The 23,207-nt window shown below is 40.2% G+C and overlaps 2 protein-coding genes across 2 annotated transcripts in view; both read right to left on the minus strand.

Moving 5' to 3' along the window:
* Positions 1-73: 73 nt before the first annotated feature.
* LOC112572911 (E3 ubiquitin-protein ligase HUWE1-like) lies at positions 74-9,132 on the minus strand. The gene is given in 15 exon segments (XM_025252901.1): positions 74-1,207; positions 2,025-2,215; positions 2,577-2,876; positions 3,021-3,126; positions 3,442-3,712; positions 3,973-4,248; positions 4,381-4,587; positions 4,882-5,073; positions 5,472-5,783; positions 5,900-6,093; positions 6,961-7,039; positions 7,042-7,070; positions 7,375-7,532; positions 7,971-8,070; positions 9,114-9,132. Coding segments are annotated over 14 exon segments (2,430 nt in total). The 5' UTR covers positions 7,983-8,070; positions 9,114-9,132; the 3' UTR covers positions 74-1,104.
* A 2,084-nt stretch (positions 9,133-11,216) lies between these two features.
* Positions 11,217-23,207, minus strand: part of LOC112572910 (E3 ubiquitin-protein ligase HUWE1-like) — a 45,729-nt gene continuing 33,738 nt past the window's right edge. The window contains 14 exon segments of the mRNA XM_025252900.1: positions 11,217-11,358; positions 11,548-11,751; positions 11,962-12,110; positions 12,462-12,552; positions 13,458-13,843; positions 14,458-14,920; positions 15,225-15,306; positions 15,939-16,111; positions 16,242-16,365; positions 21,101-21,254; positions 21,548-21,752; positions 21,928-22,026; positions 22,242-22,350; positions 22,609-22,730. Coding sequence (XP_025108685.1) covers positions 11,585-11,751; positions 11,962-12,110; positions 12,462-12,552; positions 13,458-13,843; positions 14,458-14,920; positions 15,225-15,306; positions 15,939-16,111; positions 16,242-16,365; positions 21,101-21,254; positions 21,548-21,752; positions 21,928-22,026; positions 22,242-22,350; positions 22,609-22,730 — 2,324 coding nt within the window. The 3' untranslated portion in view covers positions 11,217-11,358; positions 11,548-11,584.

Below are 23,207 nucleotides of genomic sequence, written 5' to 3' on the forward strand. Positions count from 1 at the left end.
AATTTTTTTTATAAACCAAGCAAAGGAAATTTTGCCACTCACACAACCCTACACAAAAAAGCAAACTATATTCTGCTTGTTAAAGTTTAATTTTCCACAAATTTGACAACTTAAGTCTCAGCACATCTTTGCACATTTCTGCAGTCAAACATGACATTTTGATGTAATGATTACAAATAGTTGATGTTCTGAGGCAAACTTTACAGATTTATATCTAAAAACCTTTAAATTTGTACAGAACAGGTAAACCTATTTTATGATCAGAATCATAACAGGCTTACATAAGAATCACTTAAGAATGGCCTTGCTATGGACTAGAAAGCCCAGAAAGCTAAGGACTATCTTTTAGGGGCGTTTCATGCCTTTTCATTTTGTCAGACATTTTAAGCACAAATTTAACTTGAATGCATATATCGCTATCTAAATACTCTGCAAAAACTGAATAACCAGCAAAGGACCAAACCTCAAACAGAAACCCAGACAGTTCACACAGCCAGCTTAAACTCCTTGAGTATCTTTCATTAACATGTTAACAGAACCATGTTTTCAAGCATTCACACAAATTGCCTACAGCTCCCCACAATTACAACCCAACACAACCATAAATGCGCCCTAATGGACTACCGGCACCTGCTTGTAAAACTGCACAAACACCAACTAGGCCTCTTGGCATGTTTCTGTACATATGCTCTTTAATGTAAGCACACACCTCAACATATGAAACGCACATGGTGATGGAAAGGGGGAGAACACAAGATTACCAGATATACTACTATATTTTCTAACTTTGCAGGCTCATGGGTCCATGATGCTGACCAGAAGGTTAGCAAACTAATGAATTGCAAATGTGGCTATTGTCCATTTCAGGGTCAAACTATGGTTGCTTGTGATGCATTGACGAAAGAAAGATACTAATACCAGATGTGGCACTGCTGTAAATGTCAATTGTATGCCACGGTTATGAACCACCATGTGTTATGTCTTCGTATCTCAGTGCAAAACATGGACTACTGATGCATTGGTGAATTGTAAAAGTCAATAAAAACGTGAAGTCAGTCCAGTGCCCACACTCACGCTGTACCTAATGTCATGCTAATCACTAGGTTAGGCCAAGCCAAATCCTTCTGAGCATTCACTAACGGCCAGCAGCAACATTTTTCGCAGCTTGTCATATGTTTCGTAGGCAGGTAAGTCCAGCTGGTTGAAGCTGAAACACAGCAAGTGCTCACATTATTACACCTAGCAAGTAAACAAAAGTTCGTCAGATCCATGTATAAACTGATTCTGTGTTGCATGTATTATATTATTCATGACCTTGCAACACCTTCCAAAGAGGACAAGATTCTTTTATTATCTGTGACAAAACTGAACTATGTGGGTAGCTTGCTGTGTGGTCTTTGATACTGCTACTTAACACTAAGCTAAGCATAGAAGTGGGCAATGACTCAGTTGATAATTCACAATATTTGATATGGATATGCACTTCAACAACCAAAAATGGCAAAAGAAAAAAAACAAAAAAACAAAAAACAAAACATAACACAAAAAAACAGCGTAAATATTATTTTTGTTGATTTCTACTTTGTGACCTATTTCCGTACAGTTATCATCTTTCATTTGAGTTAAGTACAAGAAAACAAAAGGAAGTCAGAACCATATGAGCCCAACTGAAGGGGGCTGCCCAAAACCACGTCCACTGGCGAGGTGTTGTAGCAGCCCTATACTACTTGAGGAGTAACAAGAACTTAACTAAAACAAGAATACAAAAACCATATTTCTGAAAAGTCACACCAAGTAAATACTTTTTAAAATGCTCTTTAAAATGGGGTGTGACTGATGGTTATCTTTACTGTAGGTTAATAGATATAAATATTTAAACACTTCTGGCCAAATGATGAATTGTGGGGACTGAAGTGCCTGGAATAAGTTATGTCATTTATGTCATTACGATTGCACAAATACTTGCACTCTAGTAAACCTAGACTGGGTGAGACACTGCTACACATGTGAAGACACTGACATACCATGTGTGGGCAGAAGGCAGACGGTCAGTAGAACGATCGTCACGATGAATCTGGAACTTTTGGTTGCCATTCATTCCTTCAAGGTAAGCAAAGCCTTGCAGAGGGACTTTGGATGTTCCCGTTACAAACTGCAGGAAATTGGCTCTCTCTGCTTGGTCAAATGACCTCAGAGCCCGCCAGAACCACTGGATCTGAGAACGGTGAAAAAGATTCTATGATGCAACTAAGCTACATTTATAGTCACTTACCACTCTTCTTAAGTGTTACATGAAGCTAAACATTGCTACAGTTCTAGTAGAAGTGTGGTGGGTAAACCTCCTTAATACAAACTAATATGTACCATGAAGAGGCAATTAAAAAAAAACAAAACTGGACATGTTAAAAAAACCAAGAATTTCTAATAATAAACATGCATTTTGTGGGAATTTTTTTTTTATCAAAATAAAGTTCCCCCATCTCTCCAAAGTAAAATAATTAGTAATTAATTATCAGCATAAGCTGTTTTTTCATCTGGTTGCCATCAGTGCAAAAGCATACTTAGTCTTCACTTACCTGAAGCGATGTGGGCTGGTATTTGTGATACTCTGTATTGGCTTTGAGGTCATCAATATCGATAGTGGGCAACCCTGAGATGAGTAGCTCCAGTTCCTGCTCTGTGAAGATGGCCACCAGTTTTTTAGGGATGATGTCATAGAAACCCTCTAGGAAAGCGTTGAGCTGCTGTCGGATAGCACCAGTCATCTTCATCTGGCACACTAGCTTCACGTACTCTCGTTTGTTCTCCTCTGTCACAGCTATGTTGCTCCCATTGGGCATCAGCTCCCTTGTCTCTGTCACCCCAAACTCTTGGATCTGGCAAAACAAATAGCAAGTGATCCAAGTCCTTTGATGACTGCATACACAAGTTCAGACATCAATGCATACATTTCTATGCTCATGCCTGTGCCTTTAACTTGGAGCCAAGTCAAAAGAAAGTATGTTATGAGAGTTACTCACTTCTGTTGCGAATGTGAGGTCATACCCAAGGTCACTGATGTTGTTCTCCAACAGGAAGACCAGACCCTGGTAGAAACTGTAGTCTTCACTCTCCATATCTGTGTATCTGCAAAATTAATAGCAATCATCTCGACCTATTCGGCAATTCTACTTAACTACATTACCCTGCAATCAAGCTTGTGTGATACTAGATCTAAATTTCATCTAGGAATTGAAAAAACATTTTCAAAGCAATGAATACAATTTCTGCTTGATCATCCAAACTTTGGTGTGAGTGGTCTGAAGTGCAAACAGCAAAATACAGAAAATTCTGTCACAACATGCCCTGCCGTCAAAAACTGTTTAACATTCAGGATCATTTATAGCAGAGCAAAAGCACAAATAACATTGTTCACAAGGTACAGAGAAGTAAGCCACTTACTTCACTGCCAGGCCTAGAACATGCTTGTAGAAGGAGCGCGTGAAGTAACATTCTAGCAGTTTGTTGTCATAGATGGCCTTCGCAATAATGCGCCCAACAAACTTGAAGTAACTGAGATGGTTGGAGTTACAGTGAGAAGAGGGATTGATGGTGTATGTGACACGATCTCCAGGTGAAGTCAGGAAAAGTGCATAATTCGGATTGAAGATTTCCCGGGATATTATGAGATACCATTCTCGCAACAGTCCTCCTGCATCCTGGCCTTCTTCACCTGTACATGCAAAGCAACACCATAAATAATGCTCAAACCTCTCTGGCAAGCAATCAACAGTACAAATAGCAAGTTGATTTGTATGCATGAGACAATATATTATGTATGATTACATGGTCTTGGTTGAGCAGTACTTTGTGTGCAGCATGATGTAACGAGTTCAAGTTTCCTTTAGAAGCACCAAATTAACTGCCATTTTGTAGGAGGCAAATATCTTACAGCAATAAATTGTTATTGCCCCATCACAATCCTCATCTTACCTTCAAAGACGATATAAAATCTTTGCTTCCATTCTTCTGGTGTGCGGCGGAAAAGTTCTCGGAAGGAGTCCTCAAAGACATGTTCGCGGCGCACATGTACAGGCAAGTCTTCTCTGCGCAATCCTTCTTCTGCACGTTCTAGCTCCTGCCGAAAATAGCGGCGCTTTACATCAAAATCCAGCATCCGGGTGTGGTCAACAAGCACTGAAAATGGTCCCTCTGCCAATGGCAATGTTGACTGTCTCAAAATCTGATTCAGCACAGTTCGGTGTGTCTCTGAAAAATCAAAATGAAGTTATCTTCATGAGTAATTTTTCCATCCTTCAAAACGTATATTTTAAAATAAATCTCTACAAAATGCTTATGACTGAACTTTTTCTACAACACAATTCTTAACATGGAGCTCACCTGCAAACTTAAGAAACTTCTGTGTGTCTGGTGGTAAATGGGTGATAGATGCTGACGAGTTTTCTCTTGTTATACCAGAAACAGTGTGTTCTGGGGCAGATGATGGCCCAGGTGATGGAGAAGGTGGAGCCATCTCCATGTTAAGGTGGGCTAACTGGTCTTCTCTCTTGGGTGTGAAGACGTCATTTCTCTTCACATCTTTTTCACCTAAACATGCAACACTGAAATCTTCACAACAACTGACATGTTTTTTCTTTTAAAGAGCTTAATATGACAGAAAGAAAGCTACTTTTACAGGCACTGTAAAATAATGATTTTGTGCTAACATGACTAAACATTAAAAACCAGTCCATGTTTCTACACCAATTTTAACTCATTCATGACGTATGGAAAACTAAGCCATCTTTAAATAATGCATGCATGTTAATAGACTGTCATATCTCTGTCTTAAATGCTAGAGATTTCAGCAAGCATGTGAGCTGCAAAATGTCTGTCACTGACCTGCATGTACAATGAAGAAAGCCTCCACAGCTGGCTGAAGGATGAGAACAGCATGCTGGTCTGGAGTGCGGGCTAGCTCCTTCAGGCAGTCACTCAGCATAGCCCATAGCTCCTCCAACTTCAGTTGCTCACTCAAACGTGGCAGCTGTGGAACCTCCTCCTCCTTCTTAGTTTTCTGTTTACTGCCAGCACCTGTTAATGGCATTAGTTTGAGTCTGTATTTGTGACAAGAACGAAAATACATCTCACTAAGACTATATGAGCTTCTACCAGTCTTCAAGTCATTTTTACACTGGGCTACAATCTCATTTGAAGCCACTTAAAATTACTTATTAATGAAAATCTTCCGCTAGCACATTTCTGACTATACCACTTAGCTCTAAACAGTGCTGATAAGTCAGTTGTCTTCATTATGACAGATCCACTTAATAAGCCTGCCTGATTCAAAAATCAGTTAAAAAAGTGATGATACATAGCTTCAAACATATATTTATATAATAGATTGTGTAGCAAAAATCATTCTTTTGAATGCTCTCCTTACTCTCAGCAACTTGTATTAAAGCTAGTACCCTATGAAAACAGACACTTACCATCAACTTCCATTGGAGTGCCCCTGCTGGATCCACCCTGCCCTAAACGCTCTGAGCCACTGCCTGGACCCTCCTCCTCAGCATCCCTTGCACTCTCTGACTGCTGACTGCTAGCAAGCTGTATGGAGTCACTGACACCCAGAGCTGCACGCAATCCTGCTCTGGAGGAACTTGAAGTGCCTAGGTGAGTGTGGGCCTGCTGGAGAGAGCGATGCTGGGATGTAACCCGCTGGCGAACAAGGTCCATAAAAGGTTCTGCTTCATAATCCAAGTCCCCAACAAAGTCAACAATGGCAGAGAGGTCTGGAGAGCCTGCAGTCATAACAGATGATGGTAAACAAAAACCAGACTCAGAAAGAAACAGTAAGATTATCATCTTCAATTTTATGGAAAAATGTTTTATTATAAGACAAACACTATTTGCTGACCTCCACGTGGCAACTTCTTCTTGAATGCAGACCGTGCAGCTTCTCGCAGCTGGATGATAACCTTAAGGATGCGCAGAAAGAAATGTTGACTGGAGGTTTTGTTTGTCAGCTGTGACATTGATGGAAGTTGAAGCTCTCGACCTGATTTGAATTTTGTTGGGGCTGAGACAATAACATTGCTTCCTGTTTTGAACCTGTTGTCAAAAGCAAAAATCAAAAACAGCCTTTTTAACTTTCCAGAGAAAAGGCTGTACAAGATGTTCATCCTGATGGATTTACAATTTTAAAGAATAGCAGGGCTTCTGCTTGCGCAAAAAATTGCATACAGTACGCATTAAAAGTTTGGAGGACCCCTTCAATTTTCATCAATGGGGTCCCCTCCAAAGTTGGGCGAAGTACACAGGGACCGCTTAAAAATCTGAAGGGGTCTCTGGGACCCCAAAGAATTTAGCCTTAGCAGAAGCCCTGGAATAGTATTTCATTTTATGCCCATGGCTAAAGTCAAGTTGGCTGCGGGACATTACATGCTTACAGCATGTGTGTTATTGAACAAGACACCCTACGTTCCAAATGGCTACAAACACAAAGCCACCAATAACATGCTAGTCCATTTCTGTGCCACAGATGTTCACTAAATCACACGCCCTTTGAAGACTAAGTCTCTAACAGTTTTAACTATTGTCTTACTGAAACATTTGTCTCTATCATGGGCGGGTGGCACAGTGTGACAGTTTTGATGCAAACATTGTACGACTCCATCAGCACGTCGTGGACAGGTTGGGCTGTGTGTGCTGAGCAAGCAACTGTGAGACTTAACATATTACTTTCATGTATTTTTATTGTTCCCCATCTCCGGCTGTTTATTCCTGGGAAAAATCTCAGCACTAGTTTATGACTGAACCTGTTTTTTGGTTAGGATTTTAACTGCATTCAGTATAATGCAGGTGACACACTTTGTTATGGTCTGTGCTTTTCCTAGCAAACAAAGGAAATGCTGTCAATCCAGTGAGACATAGTAAAGCACTTGAACTCTTTATTAGCTTATCACGGTGAAAGGTTACCTGTCTGTAAGAATGCCCTTCACTTGTTGCATTGTACTTATCTCCACTTCTCTTGTCTCTTCATCATCCTGATGCTTGCATTCAGTTCCCTCAGCTCCTCTAGCAGCATGCTGTTCACAAACATTCAACATGTCTTTGTGTCAAAGTAAAATGCTATCTCTGATGCACGAATCTGTAACTACTATTCACATCAAGATAAAAAAAAAATATATAAGGTCAGTGGTGAAGACAGGAGCTAGAAACAGCATAAGTAATTTAATGCAAGGTCATATTGTTACTGGTTCAACAATGCTTTCAACTCTTGGTATGTAAAACTACCTGATAAAAAAGTTTCCAGAGCTCTACAAATACACAGACATTTCGTGCCTCAGTCACTGATTAGTAGGTCAGTTGCTCATGATCTGAGTCTCCTACCTGATGTGCTGGCACACAGTAAGACCCAGGGTGCGTGCTCCTTCTAACAACAGGCATAGAATTGCATGCCGTGTGGCATTATTGGCCCAAGACAATTGCAACAAGAGACTTGTTGCATCATCTAAACCTTCTTCTGAACAGGACTTGGATGTTAACACCTGAAAAGACAAATCAATGCTAAACAGTGATAAAATTTTTTATATATTTTGTTCTCTGCTGGAGGTGTTTATAGTTTTTCTTTATGTCTTAAAAAACACTTGTTTCCTTTTTTAAAACTATGCCTAACTTACCCAGAAGACAGCAAACTTTGAAAATGCTCTAATCATGGAAAAGAAGATGAATGCTTACGCTATTCAATCCAAAAAAATCCAAACGTATTTCTCATTCTCACATTCCTCTTTTGTCTTACTATCACGAGCGGTCCGGTGGCGCAACGGTTAGCGCTGTTAGAGCCTGTCACCAATACAGTGAAGGTTGACTGCCTTGAGTTCATTTCTCGTCTCGGGCACGCTGATCTTTCTAGCACGTGGCATCTGTTTATAATATAGACACGGCGTGGGTTACTTTGAACATTTACTATCATGACGATCACTTACCTGGACTGCCATTTTGAGCTCTTTAAGCAATATTGGTTCTCCTCAGTAGCTCCAGTCTCATCATTATCAGGAGTCCTTTCTTCCTTTGTATCTTCTTTACCTACTGTTGCAAGACACAAATAACAGACACAATCTTTACTTTTATTTTTCATGAACATAAGAAACTTAAAAAACTTTTATTTGCCTGTTATTCAGGAGCTATGTACTCCTAAAGCAAGCACACCATAGGCATCGTTTTGAGAGGGGTTAGTGAAGAACATGACTTTTGTTTTTACAAACACCTGCAGGTTGACTATTGTTTTCCATAGTTATGCTAGTGTTTTGACAAAAGAACTGGTAACTGCAACTATGTCACACGAGAATGTTTTTTGGTATATTTAGTTGTTTTATGCAAAATTGCATAAAAAGGAAACCTTATGTCGTATTTAAAAATATTTCCCCCGAGGTTTATAGTTGAAGAAAGTATTCAAGCAGCAGTAAAGAGAGACCAGACCAGTACATGTAGGATCTGACTATCCATAACAATATGGAAAGCAAACAACTTCAATAAGCACAAGCAGAGAGTACGCCCCAGAGCAAACAAAAGTAATGAAGTAGTCAATTAGCAGAATATTAAGCATTAACATTCTAATTATTCAACCCTCTAAAAAGTCACCTGAGCTCTTACAATATACTAAAGTGATTAGATACATACATAACACAATTAGCTTTTATCAAACAAATAAGCTCATTATCTTTTAATGCATATTACTATAAAAATGAAGTCCTTTGTACATTTCGCTGATTTAAACATGGAAAGGCAAAGCCAGCTTTATATCACTTCTGCAGCTCATTGATCTCTGCCACCTCAACCACATACAAAATTGAGATGTCAACGTACAAAATCACCCCAGATACAATATACTTAAAATTATGCATGGTATCTTAATTTCTCTAGTTGTATCATCTGCAGTTATTTATCAGAGTGCTTACAAAGCTGACAAAAATTCATCAGGTTATCTTCAAGGGCACCAATTCTGGTGAGTTAAAATAATGAGCATCAAGTAATGCATTATGCATGTGAAAACATGGATGTATCTGCACTTGCAGAAATGCAGCTATAAGAATTTAGTCATCTTGCATATAGAAGACCTTAGTTCTTACCTGCAGCTATCTTATCTTCTGGTGCTTCAGGCTGGGAACAGGGTTGTGCTGCTGCTGAGGCCGCTGATGAAAGCAAAGCAGCTGCTCCTGCGGCCAATGCTGCAGAGGTGATAGTTGATGCTGAGGACCCTGAAGCCTCTGGTCTTGTCAATGGCCCGTTGCTGGCTGCAGCTGAGGTGCCCATCACTGTCCCAATGTTGGCATTCTCCTGCAGACCCATGGAAATGAAGACCCAACAGGCGCAGAAGCCTGTCCGTCAAAAGCTGGCTGCGGCGAACCACAGGGTGGCTCAGCATGGTCATGAGCTGGCCTAATGCTGAAGTGTTGTAATCCACGCTGACCAACTCTGTTTCTGGGGGAACAGTTGCTGCTGCTCCATGCACTCGCTGCACCCCTTTCCCCTTGCGTCCACTGTTGGCACTATCCAGGCGAACTAGCAGGGACCAGAAATCAGAGTCCTGCCGGCTCACCTCGGGTGTGGATGATGCTGATGACCTGTCTGAACGGGAGATGCGTGGACTGGTCATTCCACTGGTGGCTGTTTGTGCCTTTGGCCTTACACCTGTTGTGGAGATTGAGGTAGCTGTGCTGACGCTGTCCGAGTCTTTAACATCTTTGGAATCGCAAGCAGCTACCTCCTTTGCTCGAGGCCCAGGCAAGAACTGGCTGGGAAATATTTTGGCCAGTGAGATAAGAGTATCTAGGACATGGCGGCTCACTACCGGTGCAGCTTGAGGATGGATGGTCACAGTAGCACCAGTTGGCACTGACGATGCATGCCTCTTGCCCCCAAGACTCCGGTGAACCTGGAAGACGTTGGCACGGCAACCTAAGGCTGCTTCTAAACTAATGGACAACCAAGAACCTGAACAACGAGACACATCTCCACGTGGCCACCCTACACCAACAATTCCAATTTCATGTGAAGATTGCAATAAGCATTGCTGCTGATTACCCTTCTTGCCTTTTCCACATTTATCAATGCTAACAAGTGGTAATGAAGTTGCACTGGTGATCCTAGTGCTACTGCTAGTTCCAGCTGTGGGCTCTTCAGCCTCTGCATGACCCTCTGCTGTGCGCTGCAGGATGGACAACAAAGCACTGATGATCCAAGCCCGTGTAGGACCATGGTAGCACAGGTTGCGCAGCACACGGTGAAGGCGGTTGGTGTTGAGCTTTGGCTCATCCATGAAAAGCAAAACCAGCAGGCATGTGAGTGCCTCATGATCCAACAGATAGCGACCTCGCATTCGTGCTACAGGCAGACCTCCACCAGCAACAGCACCACTTCTGCCACTGCCTCCAATTCCAAAAGTCCACTGAGATCTTGGCATGGCTGGTACTGCACGAGCTCTAATGGCGTATCTTGTGCCTAGTCGCCCATACAAACCTGCAATACATTATAGTTTGCTATGGTAGTAAATTGTACAGGGTATGTTTACTATCATAACAGTTTGTATGTGTGCATCAGACCATCCCTTGAAGCATTTTGAGATTTTCATATATATAAACAACCACAGAAATGTGACCTTATTTTGCCCATATACTTCTTGCTCTCTTTATAATTCTTACTGCTTTCCCAAAGACTTACTAGAAAGTGAAGAGTGTCCTCAGAAATAATGTGAAAATGGTTTTTTCTTTTAAGTTTTTAAAATCTACAAACTGCACCCTAGATACATAATACATGCTACTGAAGCACAGCAAACTGAAGATGGTCAAATTCTCAAAGGAAAACATACTGAACCTGAGACACAATTTTGGCCATAACATCAACAACCAGTGATCCAAGGGATGTACATACACTACAGTCCTTAAGCAAGCATCAACCTCAGATCCCCTCTTGAGGCAGTTTTTCACCCCCTTGCTCCCCACTTTAGTTGTTCTGTACAAAACTCATTTCAGCCAAAACCCAATGATCTGAAACCCTATCATGAGATGACCACACACCTGGATTTCTTAGGATGGCAGACAGAGAGGCTGCTCCACTCTGAGCAAAGAGCCGCTCTTGCATGAGGCGGCGCTGTCTGTACTCCAGCTCACGACGCAGCTCTCGAGCTTCTGCAGCAATGTCAGGGGGCAGCACTGCCATCATACTGTCATCCATGTCAGCCAGCACTTGCTGCCGAAGGTTTGGAGGCAAGGAGGCAAGAAAATTGGCTGGATCAACCGGGGTATCTGGGGCATTCTGCCCACCTTGCTGCATAGCCAAAAGCCGTGCCTGTTCAACTCGCTGCTGTGCCAGGACCTGTATGTTAAACTAAGATTTTGAATCTTCTAATCTGGAGGAAATTGCATAAGGTTGCGCAAGCAAAACAGCAAAAAAACAAAAAACAACATAAAAAAACCCTAAAAGTTTACACAAGAAAAATTCTCATGTTTATTTCTGACAGCTTACTAAAAAAAATCTAAGTGCTTCTGTACACCCTCAACTCACCTCCTCCTGTATATTGGGTGGCAGTGCTGCAAGAAACTCAGCACTCACTTCCATGGCACCAGGAGTCTCTGCCATCTGCTGTTGCTGCTGTTGAGCACGCTGCTGTATGCGCTTGCAATCGCAGCTGTTCTGCAATCACTTCTTGCCGGATGTTTTCTGGCAATGCTGCTAAGAATGATGGATCTACCCCTTCAGGCAGGTCACCTACACCAAATACACAACATATTTCACCTTTCACTTCCTGGGAAAAAATAAGAATTGTGAAAAATAAATAAAGATTGGGCTTGACACTGTTTCCTCAACCTGCATCTTTAACCCTTTACATCCAACATATTGGCTTAAAGTATGCAAAAACACTCAGAACAAAAGTACAAAAACTCAGTACACTCAGAAAAAAAAAAATCCTTAATGTACCAAAAGCTGATGTGTTAGGTGGACCACTGGTGGATGGCTCTCCCTGAACTACAGGAACAGTGCTTGAAGATGGGACATCTACAGGTGTTGAAGATGCAGCAGGCACATCTGCTCCTTGCACTTCATTACCACCAGCTGCTGATGCACCGCTGGTGCACAGAAAAGACACAAAAGGGTTACCTTTATAAAAAATTTACAAGTTAAATCCAACGAAGGGAAGCAGCTGCATAAGAAAAAGTTTAGGCTTTCAAAAGCACTTTGTAACAAATGCTTTTCCGTTGGCCTCTACTTTCTATGTTTATTACACCTCATGACTTTTAGACTGTATGAAGCACATTTGGGGGGGCATGGGGTAGGTAAGGCAATGACAGTATATAATGAATGTAATGATGATCATACTTTGACAATTACTTTAGTTTGTATGCTGAAAGCAGCACGTATTTTACTGAAGGCCAGGGGAACTTAAAAATAGTCAAGAAAGGAAAAATTGATTTATTAACCTTGAGCTCTGTGAGACAACAATTCCTGAGAAATCCATCCCAGAAAAGGCTAAGCTAGGTTGTGGTGCAAGTGAGAGTCCCTCTGAAGTACCTGCAACAGAGAAACAGCTCAACGATGAAGTTATAAAACAAAGGAACTAAATGATTCTGCTCCCATAACCCTACAAGAAAGGGTGTGTGCACAAATGCATGTGTGTATATAAATATATACAAATGATTTAAAAGATTTTTTCTTTTTTTTAAAAAGTATCATTTTAAAGTAATTTTTGCTTAGTTTTTTTTTTAAGACTTACCAGAAGACATGACCATAAGAGATACATAGCTACCTTCACTCTATAACCATGGGAAAATTTGTCCTCTGGTTGCAACCATTCAGCCTGCTGGCGGCATCACAACACATGGCGTTATCTCCCTTGACATTAGCCATACAGTCAAAAGGTATTTATGCAAGTGAATGATTCTGAGCTGAAATTCTTTAGTGCTTTCCCTTAACGTAAGGCAGAACTAATGCTAGCTGCACTTAAAAGTGTGATAATGCTTGCACTGCTGTCTGACTGACAGGCCAGTGCAGGGTGTAAAAGAGAGAGTGAGAGACAACTTTCCTGACTAGAGCTCCCCTCCAGTGTTGATGTCTGTACCTGAACATGCAGTCCCCTAAGTTGGTGGTTGCAACGGATGGAGGAGACAAATTTAACTCCAGAAGTTATACGTTTCTCATAGTTCACTAAGATGAAGGTGGGGATGAGGATGGCAGTTCACTGAGATAAAGGTGGGGACAGGATGGCAGTTGGAGTTCCCAAGACGTGGACGCAAAAAGCACCACCCGCTAGAAAACTTAGGGGTTACAACCAGGAGAAAATTTCCCATGGGTACATAACTACATATCTACCATGGTCATATCATCTAGTAAAGTCAAAGAAATGTGATAAACTGTGATTTAAAAAATATCATGCAAGTTTTCATTACACATTCTAATGTAATTTAAGGTATACACACCTGAATGCTGCTCAGATGTTGATGCAGCCAAGACTTGTGAGGCTGGTGGCTGACCAAGACTGGCTAAGTTCAGGAAAGAATCATCTGGGGAAGAACCTATTAAGGAAACTCCTTCGGTGCTTCCCAAAAATCCTGATGATGGACTATCAGAGGGCTGGAGCCCTAGAAGAAATTCTTGCAAGTGATTGAGGATTGGAGGCTGGCCGAAGGCAGGTGTTGAAGTCGTAGTGCTAGCAGGGGGCATATCTACTGTCTGATGGGACACACCTTGCTGTTGTTGCTGCTGTTGCAGAGGGTGGTGGTAGTGGTGATGATGATGAGAGGGAAAAGACATACTTGGAGTATGAAATGTTGATCCAGAGTCTTCAGCTGGCATGGCATACCAGCTAAATGGAAGCAAAACACACATAACACAGAGGTTTAAAAATGACAACAACTGATAATGCATCAAACTCAGGATTAGCAGGGATCAGGGATGGTGCCTGTGGCCCTATGCTCCACTGGGGGCGAATAGGAACAAGAAGAAAGGGATGGTGCCAAATAAAAACATAGTAGGGACCTAGGCGATCGTCCCCAATGCTTCAGTCTTTCTCATGTACGGCTAGAAAGGTGTATTATTTGAGAATGAATCTTTGATCTTCTCCAGTTAATTCTGATACCTATCTGCCAGTATAAAATATATTTAGTCTTGAAAAAAGAATGGGTTTCCTGTGAATGCGAAGAAGCAACTGGTTCCACAAAGAGAATTACCAGAGTTAATCCAAATGCTAAACCACAGATTTTTGTATTTTTAGTAATATTTTATCGACATATGAGCTTGGCACAGGGAAAATATAAAGACGTGTGTAATTGCAAGGACCAAAGGGCCAATATAAGACTTACAAAGTTTTACCTTGAAAAATCTAGATGTAAGGATTGCTCAGGCTCAGTAAGAACCCCACGAACTGTACATTTATCCATGCATAAAGAATCATGCTATTCTTAATACATGGAGACTTACCGAGGAGCTGCATGTGAAGGCATGGGCATGGTGACAATCTGGTGGGCCTGCGAGGCCTGAGGAGCCTGTGGATCAAGCAAAGAGGACATGATTGGTGGCCGAGTGGAGGCCGAGTGGCTTGGTCCAAGTGTCTGAGATGCCAGACTGCTAGCTGAAGAAGCTACAAGCTCATAGGCAGGAGGTAGCACAGCTGCAGTAGATGCGACTCCTGACACAGCAGAGGCAGATGTGACAGCCAGGACAGGTGCATCTGTCCGTGACACAGCTGGGTTGAGCTCTCTTCTGACAGTCAGCATAGCAGGTGGGCTGTACCTCATGATGGGAGTCACGTTGCTGTTGGCAGTGGAAAGAGCATTTACACTGGTGGTTGCAATGCTTGTTGATGGTGCTGTGGAAGGTGGTCTGGCTTGAAGAGCCTCCTGAACCAAACTCAGAGCTAGGCGCCGTGCTGCCAGGACAGTTTCTGTCCATATCAGTAACAGAGCAATTACAACCTTATCCATGGCTGTGTAAAGGTATTAAGCTTGAAACAAATAAATAGATTTACCTGTTATATACTGTGAACAAGTTTTTTTTTAAAAACTTGCTATTGTTCCAGAAATGTCTTACTTATACTGTCGCCAAAAGTTTAAAGTAAAAGGGATTTTTTTGGGGGTGGGGGGAGAGGATGTTAAAATGATATCAATAGTTGTCTTCACTCTCAAACATGTCCACATCTACTCTTTAAAAAATCCTTTCTAGTAAAATTGCATTTAACAAAATCCTACCACTTTCTCTTTCAGTTTCAGAAGGCACTGTATCTGAACGGTCCTCTGGCATCGCCTGTGATAAAATCACATCTGCTGTGGTCTGAAAAAGATTTGAAAACATAAACTTTAAAAATTTATTATGAAACCAGAATTACGGAAATCTGTTCATACTTGTTTAATCTGTAAGTAATGCATATAGGTCTTAATCATCATAGTTGTCATATATACAATCACAATTATTATACAAGCATACAGTCTATATAGAATCAAGCCTTCATGAAGCAATCCACCACGCAGAAGAACTAAAGGAGGATCTAGATCAGTGGTTCTTAACCTTGTTTGAGGTACCGAACCCACAAGTTTCATATGCACATTCACCGAACCCTTTTTTAGTGTCATCACGAATTTACATAATCAGTCTGGTGTGTCTTGATCTCCGTGACGGAGGCTCCGCCGAACCCCTGAGACCGACTCATCGAACCCTAGATAGAACACCGGTTAAGAACCACTGATCTAGATTCACAAGCTGATGATGACAAAATCAGAACAGATAGTGAACAAAACAAACAAACAATCCCCCACAGAATTGAACCATTTACAGCAGTCTAACCAATAAAAAAAAACTTAAAAAAAAAAAATTAGGCATAGCAATTAAAAACACACTATCCAATGTTACTGATGAACCAAATAATGTACACAACTCCATTTTTCAGGCCAACAAAAGCTACTTACTGTTGTGGTTTTAGCTGCACCACCAACATCAGAACTGATTTTGTCAGATTCTTTAGCTTTTTCTTCTGCTGCAGCAGAATTCTCTACACAGGCCTTTCGCCGTTTCTCTCGCCATTCTACCAATTCTGCATCTCTTTTCTTCACAAGGCACTCAATGATTTCTGGCTTTGCAACTGCAAAAACAATTTGTGTCAATAAAAGATTTGTGTTGATGGTAAACACTATTTTCCAAGATACTATATTACCCAAAAAGATCATCATAACAATAAACGTCAAATGTGAAAAAACGAAAAGAGTGTGCACCTGTAACACAGTCATGAATGCTATCACCATCCAGTACTCGAGCTTCTTCAGTCCAACGTGCCAGGGTAGATGGGACGCAAGCTAACACACCTGAGCCTGCAGACCCACTATCAGGGAATGGATCCTGCAAATGCAAGCATAATGACAATTTCCTCTCCATTATATTCGTTTTGAACATTTGTCAGCAAACACACTCGCTATTTAAAAAAAACAACCCTACAAACTATTCTGACTCTAGGTCCAAACTATTCAGACTCTAGAAAACTAATATACATATATAAGACTAAAAGTAGAACACAGACATAGTGGCAGCCGTTTATTAAAAGAGATTTATTTTGATGGATTCTTATGGCTATAAGCCACACATGAACATTCAATTTGAATTTCTCAGGTCAGGACAGCTGAACAAGTGGAGGAGTCCTTTCAGTCTAATGAACTCCCCTGTCTCAGACATGACACTGATGCTACTAAAAAGGTAGCATGCTGTTCATATAAAGTTACTGTTCAAATCCATCTTTCTTCTAGCTTGGTTAAATAAACTATGTGTATTTTTAATGTTTTCTAGACAGAAATATAGTATGTTTACTAGACTAGAGGTCATTCTAGTTTAATGCCTCCATGCCTTCAGTATTTCCAATGTCCAGAGCAAATGCTGTGAAGGCTTACTGTATAAAGTAAAACCCTAACCACCACCACTTTCACAAAAATTCCACCATTTACACAAAAAACTATTCATAAAGACAATGCAAAATGATACAAATTCTGAAGTTCTACTAAATAAACTAAGGGGAAGGGAGAGTAAAAATTTTAAATATTCTGCATAGTTAAAAAAAATTAGTTCACGCAATTAAAGATAATCCTACCATACAAACAAAAATGCAAGGCTATAGATGTGATAGGTAAGCCTAAATGGGAAAGTGTTAGAAGGCAATGACAATGAAGCATTCTGCTAACAAAATGCCATCTTTGTATGTCAAAAACAAAATTAGCAAGATTGACACAGCAGTTCAACCACCATGCAACACACAATGTAAAGCATGTGACATTCACTGCAGATATGTGGAAATCAATACAATGACCCCTCTTCAAAATTGAATTATTTTGTATCAGCAAATGTGATGTATACTTTACCATTTATACGCTCTTAGTTTCGCTGCTAAATTTCAGATACTTAAAAAAAAAAAAGGGTTACCAAAAGAATAGTGTTTTAATGCTTCAATGCGTTTATCTATTTTTAGTAAAATAAAAAAAGACAAATTTAGTCTTTAACATATATCTTTGAGTTTCAAATAATAAAAAAATTGTACCTTGATGAAATCTGATCATCTTAGAGACCCTTCTTCACAGACCATTAGACCATAAGATTTCCTGTGATAATGCTTTTTCAAATGAACTAGTATGCTCGGAAGTTCAATTTCTCTGAAGGCCACTTTAAATCCTAAGCAAGCATAAAGACATTCCCTGCAGTGTGATTTTGTTTGATAACTTTCTAGTAATGTTATGAATGTTAACTGCTACCTTCATTTCTGAGCTCTAGCGTAACAAAAAAACAAAAAAACAAAAAAAAAATCAGCAAACCCAAAGCTCCTTGAAAAAGAAATGTTTGGAGAAAGAAACTAAGAAAATGTGAGAAGTGAGAAGCCAGCACTAAAATCAATGCTAGATTGAGAAAATAAATGCAGGCAATAGTAAACACGTGCAATCTGCTCTCCCCATGTGCGACCTGAACACAGTGTAAAAGCTCAAGTACAATCAAGCACATAAGAGCCAAAAAGTTATGATCTTGCCACCATCTCTGATGAACCAACTTCACTAGCAAACGCTGTTTACTTCTGAAGCTTTCCCCGAAGACAGCAACTATATATATATATTTAATATAAATATTTATTTCACACGAACATACACAATTTATGACAAAATGGATTTCTCCCAAAATGCCACAAAAATAATCGTTCAAGAAATAATGACAAAAAGTAATTTGGAGTCTTTGTACCTTTTTCCTTTCTGATTATTAGTTGATATAAAGGATATCTTGTCAGCTAATTTTACAGCATGTTTAATTTTAGGCTCAGATGTAAATTACACATCCTACAGACATGTTGTACTCATATTCACAATAAGCTTGTACAAATTATCTTAATAGTGCATTTGCTGCCTAAAGCAATTAGAGTAATCCCCGAAACAATGGGCAAATTAGCAGATTATCATTAATTATAACTTTTAAATCTTTCACTATTTAGACATGCATCAGTACACTACTACTTAATATGTGAAATAAAAACTACACCTTCCATTTCTTAATAGCTATCTGTCAAAACAGCCCAGTGATTGCAATATTTAAAGCTAGTGAGCTGGATGTTTCCCAGTTTGAAAAATCTAATCAGAATTTTAGCTGAGAGTGAAGACTAGAGGCAAGTTTATGGGAACTAGAAACATCACTCATTATGTTATACGATAAAAATGAAATTGTCTTTCTTCGATACTTACAATACAACCTGATTTTTAGGAACTTGGGGGCTACAACTGTTCTTTAACCAAGTGAATTATTATCCCTGGTCAGTGGGTTTAGCCATGAACACATTACTGGACTACTTGCAGACAATTTTTTCCAGTTAACTACTAAAAAGAGGTTGACTTATACAAAGCTTCCGGTTTTGTCACATTCATTGTTTAGGCTCACCGAGACTAACAGTCGAGAACTTTCGCAAGAGGCTAAGCGTTGGTCTCGGTAGACAGACAGCAATCCATCTATACACATCTGTGGTTTAGCAACATGACTGACAGAGGAGAACCCACTTAACCTTGGTTCATTCACCTTAGACCACTATAAAGCTCAGTAGTTTTTTTCCGTCAACCCCACTCCCCACGCAGACACAGGGAAGGTTGGGAGGACATTTGCATTGGATTGTCTGACAAGCATTGAATAAAAACAATTTACATGGAAAACATCAAATTCTTCTGTAACTTTACCAGCTGACCCGACTATTAGGAGAATATCAGAAAATTAGCTCTGCTAAAGCACACCAGGAGTGGATTTGTTTGAAGACAGCTTCAACAAGTCTCTTCTTCTGCGGACACTTTTTACTCTTATAAATGAACAGCCCATATGAACATCCAAAAAGCACAAGCAGTCAAGCTGTAGGCAGGTAGGCTAAAGAGTGTGATGATAGTTGTGCGTGTAGTATAGCCCATGGACAAAATGAAAAGATTACTGAGCTCTCGTTTGCAGAGTGTTTTATAGTGGTCTAAGGCGAATACACCTGGTTCAGTGAGACATCTGGCGCCCAGGGGTGCTTAACTCAGTCTAGGCAGCTAGTTACGGTTCGCTACTGACTTTTGGTTGCGATTTACCATTTGACCAGAAGTGTTTAAATATTTACAACTATTTATCTACAATAAAGATAACCAATGATGATCCACCATTTTAAAAAGCACTTTTTTAAACATTAACATGGTGTGATTTTTAAGAAATATAGTTTTTGTTTTCTTGTACTAAATTCAATTAAAAGATGGTAACTGTACAGAATAGGATAGCTCATGTTCTGAAAGTATGCTACAGCAGTAGAAATTCCACACAAAAATTACTTTAAAAATATATAAAAAACACAAATTGCCAAACAAACATGTTTTCTTAAAATAAACATTAGAATTGAATTACTATTTCATGCCATTTTCGGTTGTTGAAGAAAAAAAATCCATGTTGAATTAAGAAAACTGCAAACTGACTCAAACATGGCCTTGATCAAATGAATATTTGCCCAATTTCAAATATGAAATACCTGATTGATTTTTTCTAGCTGTCTTAGGGATGTTTATTTGAATAATTCCTGAATGTATGAACAGTTTCTTCCCTTGCATAGTCATTAATTTACATTGGGTGTGATGTCTTTTTTGATGCTACCTTACAGGCCGAAAAAAAAAAAAAAGCCGTACGCAGCTGGGAGGCATGCCCATAAGCTAACCCAATGTGGTCTGCATGCATAAGTCAGGTGGTAAGTGGCTGACAGTCATCATATGTCAGCAAAGTGAAGTTTAAATCACCAGATACGCTAATTACTCCCATACTGATTTCAGATGAGTTTTAATTTTATCGATGCCCAACTGCTTGTTCACATAAATAAAAAGTTCGCTCACCGACCAAGTCTTTGTCACAGCACAAGCACTGTGTTGTTAAACTGCATCATCCGTTATATATAGTAATGCAGTGCACTTCCTTATTTTTAATTTTTATGTGTACTTTGCGAAGTATTTAATTTCAAAAGTACATTTAATTGTAAGGAAACATATGCGGCAAGTTAAACTTGAAATTTGCGGTACAGAGCGATTTTAGGCTTTGGTGGTCCACCCTATTTTTTACTTTAGTAAAGTGGTCAACGGTCCAAAATACTTTGAGAACCCCTGAGCTAACTCAATGAACAGGGGCAATAATTTGCTTGGTTAAAGAGCAGTTGTAGCCTCTAAACTTCTGATAGTTGGGTTTCAAATCCTGCTCCTCATCAATTAGCTGTTGCATTCAAGCCTGCTTCTTCTTTCCCTTTCCAATGAAAGTAGGAGATAAATGTTTGCTACTGAAAAGTGCAGTGTAACTGTCCCAGGTCGCAGACTGAAGATGTTAGAAAAAAGTCAATAGAACAAGCAGCCGTAGCAGGAGCTGTTATCATACCTTGGGACTGTACCTCATGCCACGTGCTTACTGGCACTCATTATTCACAGCTGAGACAGATACTGTACACGAGCCAGAACAGTGTTGTAGAGTCAAGAGGGCAAGCCAGATAATATATGCAGGGCTTGTTATGGAAGAAAATAATTCTTGGTGGGAATGGCAAGCATCAAACCGAGGAAGAAAATGAGGACACAACCTGAAATACTTCCTCAAAAAAGTCTTCGTCGGGGCGCGAAATGATGCGTAGATCGTCATTGGCATAGATGTGTGTGCGGAGGGGAACACTTGCCTGTGAAGTCAGTGTGTTGGTCAGCTGGAGTATATCGGCTGCTGTACTGGGACCCAGTAGTCTGCAACAAAAGTCAAGGAGTCTTATTTTTAAAATTTTACTACGATTAGTGTCATCTGCAACCAAAATCCACTTCTGAACATAACAATCTTGCATTGGCATCTCAACCACTTTTTTCCTACTGATTTTCAAGCTCCGAGGGACAGCTCTATGTAAACTCACATGTATTTGTGAGAATTGGTGAAACATTCAACTTCAAGCTGTCCTTAGGGCGAAGCTACATAAACACTAAAATAATGCAAAATATTACAACCATATTTCTCCATGTTCTTTTCAACATAATGAAAAACTTACCTCTGCAAAATGACAGGTGTATTGGTTTGGCGGCCTGCAGTCCCAGTTCCCTGCATGTTTACATGGAAAGTGTGTGTGCTTGGAGTGAAGCGGTACGACCCTCGCTGACGTGTGCGGATGCGCATATTTCCCATGTTTTCAGTTTGCCGGACTAACAGTGGGTGCGCTACAGGGACACTGCTTGGAGCTGGAGGCAAATTGGGGCCTATCAAAATTTAAAAAAAAAAAAAAAAAAAATTATTGGTCCTCTCCAGCCTGCTTGCATAAGAGTAGAAAATACAGCATACAGAATGTCTTTTGGGAAAAAAATCTTTGATTGTGATGTTTGCAAAAAGCAGTGCAATAACTCTGGCAAATTTCCCTGTCATCTTTATTCATACCTGAAGCCTCATTGGCATTATCTGCATCATGCACCGACACAGGAAGCTGATATGAGCATATCTGAGCATTTTCATTCAAGACAAAGTGCTGACCACCTCCTGTAACACAGTGAGGACTGGTTTGAAGACCACACATTACTCACTCATAAACATTTAAGGCAAAGAACTTTGAAGGTTTTAAAAAAATGTGCTAAGATAAATCATCATATTTATCTTACTTATCCTTAAAGATCTTCCCACTTTCCCAGAAACAAGAACCTGCAGATGCATAGGTGTCACCAAATGGTAGCTAAATCTATTGCAGGTAAAAGGACCTGTAGCATGTATGTCATCCATTTGGAAGAAGAATTCTTCGTCCTGATTTGGGACAAGTGAGCTGTCAATCTCCTGGTAGTCATCATCATCTGCTTCCATGTCTGAGCCCTATGACACAACAAATCCCGTTAAATATGACATCCCCATCAACGTAATATGTCCTCTGATTCTACTAGTGCATGTTAAAACAACACTCTTTTTTTCACGCAATACATAATCATCATGACGAATTCTCTTCAATATGCAAGAGAATGCAGTGCTCCTAAAACTGTAGTCTTCTCCCTTATGTGCCTCACACACACAAAGTAAAAAAAAAGACTCGACTATTGTACTTTACCTTTCAATAACAAAAAAAACAAAATCTACCTCCTCGTCATCTTCCTCCTCTTCTTCCTCCTCATCCTCTTCATCGTCCTGATCAAGTTCATGATAGTCTTCTTCGTCTTCTCCTTCTGAGGGACTATCAGGGGATTCCTCATGATCTCCATCTGACAAAGCAAACCACATCATTGTACATAAACCATTTGTTCAAGTTAAGTTTCTTAACATTTTAATAACCTGGTCAAACGCATATGACTTGTGTAATGAATGAATTGCAAAATGACTTTGATTGTGCTTCTACAAATATCTTGACATCAAATGTTGTCCCAGAGAGACAGTCCGTCCGTTGTCCCTTGACCGACACCTGTCGCTGGAGCACAAGGACAGAAGAAGCAGCTGACCAGGCCTGCTACTCTTGCCTACTTTTGGCGATGGTGTGCAGGTCCTGTACGTTTATAAGCCAGTTCTTTCTCTAGCCACCGTAGCGTTGGCTACCCTCCAAGGTGCCTTGAAAGATAGTTTTCGACAAGGTGATCGATGTCGTCTGCAAAGTGTAAGTTGCAGATTGGTTTTCAACCAATTGAGATGAAAGTATGATGGTTGCGGAGAGCTTCCAGCAAGATGTTCTCCAAAAGGATATTAAA

Source organism: Pomacea canaliculata, linkage group LG9, assembly GCF_003073045.1.
Source record: "Pomacea canaliculata isolate SZHN2017 linkage group LG9, ASM307304v1, whole genome shotgun sequence".
NCBI classification, from domain to species: Eukaryota; Metazoa; Mollusca; class Gastropoda; order Architaenioglossa; family Ampullariidae; genus Pomacea; species Pomacea canaliculata.